Source organism: Myotis brandtii, unplaced genomic scaffold (genome assembly GCF_000412655.1).
Source record: "Myotis brandtii unplaced genomic scaffold, ASM41265v1 scaffold601, whole genome shotgun sequence".
NCBI classification, from domain to species: domain Eukaryota; kingdom Metazoa; phylum Chordata; class Mammalia; order Chiroptera; family Vespertilionidae; genus Myotis; species Myotis brandtii.
Window position 1 is genome coordinate 2,031,071 of NW_005370276.1, and position 4,098 is coordinate 2,035,168.

At 60.3% G+C, this 4,098-nt stretch overlaps 1 protein-coding gene across 1 annotated transcript in view; it reads left to right on the forward strand.

The window, feature by feature from the left end:
- The window catches only part of MYBPC2 (myosin binding protein C, fast type), a 26,713-nt gene that overhangs the window by 18,425 nt on the left and 4,190 nt on the right, over positions 1 to 4,098 (forward strand). Inside the window, exons 15-21 of the mRNA XM_005879630.2 lie at positions 170 to 309; positions 1,336 to 1,495; positions 1,590 to 1,694; positions 2,276 to 2,464; positions 3,329 to 3,463; positions 3,624 to 3,791; positions 3,955 to 4,069. Of these exons, the coding sequence (XP_005879692.1) occupies positions 170 to 309; positions 1,336 to 1,495; positions 1,590 to 1,694; positions 2,276 to 2,464; positions 3,329 to 3,463; positions 3,624 to 3,791; positions 3,955 to 4,069 (1,012 nt within the window). The remainder of the gene's footprint in view (positions 1 to 169; positions 310 to 1,335; positions 1,496 to 1,589; positions 1,695 to 2,275; positions 2,465 to 3,328; positions 3,464 to 3,623; positions 3,792 to 3,954; positions 4,070 to 4,098) is intronic.

The window sequence follows — 4,098 nt, forward strand, 5'->3', positions numbered from 1 at the left end:
AGGAGGGTCCGGGGCCTGGACTCCTGGGTCTGAGGGAGGAGGGTCCGCGGCCTGGACCCCTGGGTCTCTATGGCTGGGGGAACCCAGCTTCTCCGGAGACCCCCTGGAGGGCTTTGGGACGGCCCCCCTGCCGACTCCCATGTTCCCGGAATCCCGTCTCTGCCGCCAGAGCCCCCGAAGATCCACCTGGACTGCTCGGGGAAGACCTCGGATAACTCCATCGTGGTCGTGGCTGGGAACAAGCTGAGGCTGGACGTGGCCATCACGGGGGAGCCCCCTCCTGTGGCCACCTGGCTGAAGGGGGACGAGGTATGTGGGGCTTCCCCTGCGCCCTGACCTCCTGGCCGCTCGGCTCTGCTGGGCGGCTTTAGGCAAGTGGCTTTCCCTCTCTGAGCTGTAAAATGAGGATTGTGATTCCTTCTTCAGAGGGTGCTTTTGAAGATTGGAGATTCAGTTTGTCCATCACAGGGGACTGTCCCAGCACATGGTGGGTGCTCCGTCCATCCATCTCTCCATCCGTCATTCTCCATCCATCCGTCTTCACACTCATCAGTTAATCGATTAATTCACCCACCCATCCACTCATCCAGTATTTAATCCATTTGTCCAGTAGCCAACCCAGTTATCCTGTCCATCCATCCATCCATCCACCCATCCATCCATCCACCCATCCATCCTTCCATCCATCCTTCCTTCCTTCCACTCAACAAATATTTGGACCTTGTATGTTCCAGGCCCTGGGACAGTCCAATGTGTCTGCTCTGGGCTTCAGTTTCCTCTCCTGTAAAAGGGAGAGACTCTGGCTTCATTCATCCCTTCCCTCGGCAAACACCCCCTGAGCTCTCCTTTCTGTGCAGGCACCACGCTGATAGCCACACATCAATCATTGATCACGCAGCCCCCGCCTCCCGGAAGCCCTCGCTCTGGGAGAGGGGCAGACACCCGCCCGGATAGTCAGAGTCCAGGGTGATGGGGCTGAGATACAGGGAGGCACCCGATGCAATGAGAATTCAGGGGATGGGCCGTCACTTTCCCTTGAGGGCATCCAGGAGGGCTTCCTGGAAGAGGCGGCACAGAGGGATGAGAGGAATGAGAACAGTAGAGCAGAGAGATACGTGGGTCAGGACATTGCCTGCAAAGTCTTGGCATGAGCCAGTCTGGTGTTTTCAATAGAGGGCGGGGACGGCCTTGGTAACTGGCCCCCCCCCCCACCCCGACTCCTGGGTCTGAGGGAGGAGGGGCTGACAGGAAGCCGCGGGGAGATTCGAGCAGGGGAGGGGCAGAGGAGGTCTGGTCGGGGAGAGGCGGCCCATGGCCCTCGGGCGCTGTGTCCAGGTTTACTCGGCCAAGGAGGGCCGGATGCGCATCGAGCAGCGCGTGGAGTGCAGCAGCTTTGTGATCGAGAGCGCGGAGCGGGCGGACGAGGGCCGCTACACCATCAAGGTCGCCAACCCCGCTGGCGAGGACGTGGCCTCCATCTTCGTGCGGGTTGTGGGTGAGCAGAGGGAGCCGAAGGGGCTGAGCTTGGGGGTGGCTCCCTGAGGCCGTGAGGAGCCCCCTGACTCTTCTCTCTCCCCCTCCAACCCCAGATGTCCCAGACCCCCCGGAGGCGGTGCGTGTCACCTCAGTCGGAGAGGACTGGGCCATCCTTGTCTGGGATCCGCCCAAGTATGACGGGGGACAACCAGTCACCGGTGAGTGCCTCGTACCAGTTCCCGTGACCTCCGACCTCCCGGTCCCCCTGGTTTCTCTTTGACCTCCCAGAGTCCTTAGCATCCTCCGTGACCCCCCGCCCCCGAGACCTGGTTTCCATCTTTTCAAAAAATATATATTTTTATTGATTTCAGAGAGAGGAAGGGAGAGGGAGAGAGAGAGACTGAAACATCAATGATGAGAGAGAATCATTGATCGGCTGCCCACTGGGGAGGAGCCTGCAACCCGGGCATGTGCCCTTGACGGGAATCAAACCCCGGACTCTTCAGTCCGCAGGCCGATGCTCTATCCATTGAGCCAAACTCCCTAACAACCTCGGAGTCCTCCCTCAGAACAATAGCCTGGGATTTTCTGTGACCCCCTGACCCCCGGATTTATGACCCGTGACCCCATGACTGGTGAACTCTGGCTGCTGGTGACCTTGAGATCAACCCAAAAGTCATGGCCTCAGGCCTCTCTGGGCCACGTGGCCTGTCCCTGTGACCCTCACTGCCCAGCTGGCCCACGACCCCCGCCATGGCCTCTCCATGACCCCGGCGACTCTCCGCTTGGGGTGGGGCAGGGTACCTCCTGGAGCGGAAGAAGAAGGGCTCCCAGCGCTGGATGAAGCTGAACTTCGAGGTCTTCCCGGAGACGACCTACGAGTCCACCAGGATGATCGAGGGCGTCCTGTACGAGATGCGGGTCTTTGCTGTCAATGCCATCGGGGTATCCCAGCCCAGCCTCAACACCAAGCCCTTCATGCCTATCGGTGAGGTCCCCCACCCCCTCACTGGGCCCCTGGCTACCGCTCACCCCTGCCCTGGCTGTCGCTGACCTCTGACCCCACAGAGTCTGCTGGCTTCTGCCCCCTCTCATCCGAGGACTCAGCGCATTGACCCTGAGCCCCGCCCCCGCTCCTGCCCTGTTCCTGGCCTCCGTGGCCCTAGCCCAGGGGTCCTCAAACTACGGCCCGCGGGCCACATGCAAAGACAAATATTGTATTTGTTCCCGTTTTGTTTTTTTTACTTCAAAATAAGATATGTGCCGTGTGCATAGGAATTTGTTCATAGTTTTTTTTTTAAACTATAGTCCGGCCCTCCAACGGTCTGAGGGACAGTGAACTGGCCCCCTGTTTAAAAAGTTTGAGGACCCCTGCCCTAGACTCTGTGCTGCTGCCTGAGTATCTCATTGACCTCTGACCTAGCAGACTAACCCCTGTCTCCGCCCTTGGAGACCTCACTTTTCCTTGATATCTTGTTTTCATTTATTTTCAATTGATTTCAGAGAGGAAGGAAGAGGAAGGGGGAGAGAGAGAGAGAGAGAGATCAATGATGAGAGAGAATCATTGATCGGCTGCCTCCCGCACGCCCCCCACTGGGGATCGAGCCCGCAACCCGGGCACGTGCCCTTGACCAGGAATCGAACTGTGACCTCCTGGTTCATAGGTCGATGTGCATCCACTGACCCACGGCCGGCCGGGATATCTTGTTTTAATTATCGTCGATGACGTGTCCTTGCTTATTGATTTCTGGCCCACTCTCTGACCGGGGACTCCAACTCTGACCCGTGACCCTCCCTGCTGACCCCTGACCCCTTACTTGCCCCGACCGCCCCTTTCCCTGGATCCTTACAGCGCCCACAAGTGAACCCCGGCACCTGACAGTGGAGGACGTGACAGACACCACCACCACCCTCAAGTGGAGGCCCCCAGACAGGATCGGGGCGGGCGGCATCGACGGGTACCTGGTGGAGTACTGCCTGGAGGACTGTGAGTGGCCTGCAGGCCGGGGGGCGGGGCTCCCGGGTCCCGTGGGTGTCTCGTCCCATCTGTCGAGCCTGGTCATAAGTGCGTAGTAACTGTCAGCTGCTGCCAGTTCCGGGCCGGGGAGGGGCCAGGGGCTGAGGAACCGGCACCGCCCTCTCTCCAGCCGAGGAGTGGATCCCCGCGAACACGGAGCCCGTCGAGCGCTGTGGCTTCACCGTCAAGGATCTTCCCACAGGAGCCAGAATCATTTTCCGGGTCGTTGGGGTCAACATCGCAGGGCGCAGCGAGCCGGCCACTCTGGCTCAGCCGGTCACCATCAGGGAGATCGTGGGTGAGCGCCCCTGACCCCTGACCTTGCCCTCCTGCAGACCATGCTAGTGTCTTCTGGCCAGCCCTTCCCAGGCCATCGCTAGGGTCCCCCCCCTACAGTCTCCCGTCCCTCTCTCGAGGGTCCCCCAGCCCAGCACTGACCTCCCTTGGGTTTGTGTCCACAGAGCAACCCAAGATCCGACTCCCCCGCCACCTGCGCCAGACTTTCATCCGCAAAGTCGGGGAGCCCATCAACCTCGTCATCCCCTTCCAGGTGCGTGGCCGGGGTCAGGGGCGGGGGTCAGGGTCAGGGGTCAGGGGCCAGTTCC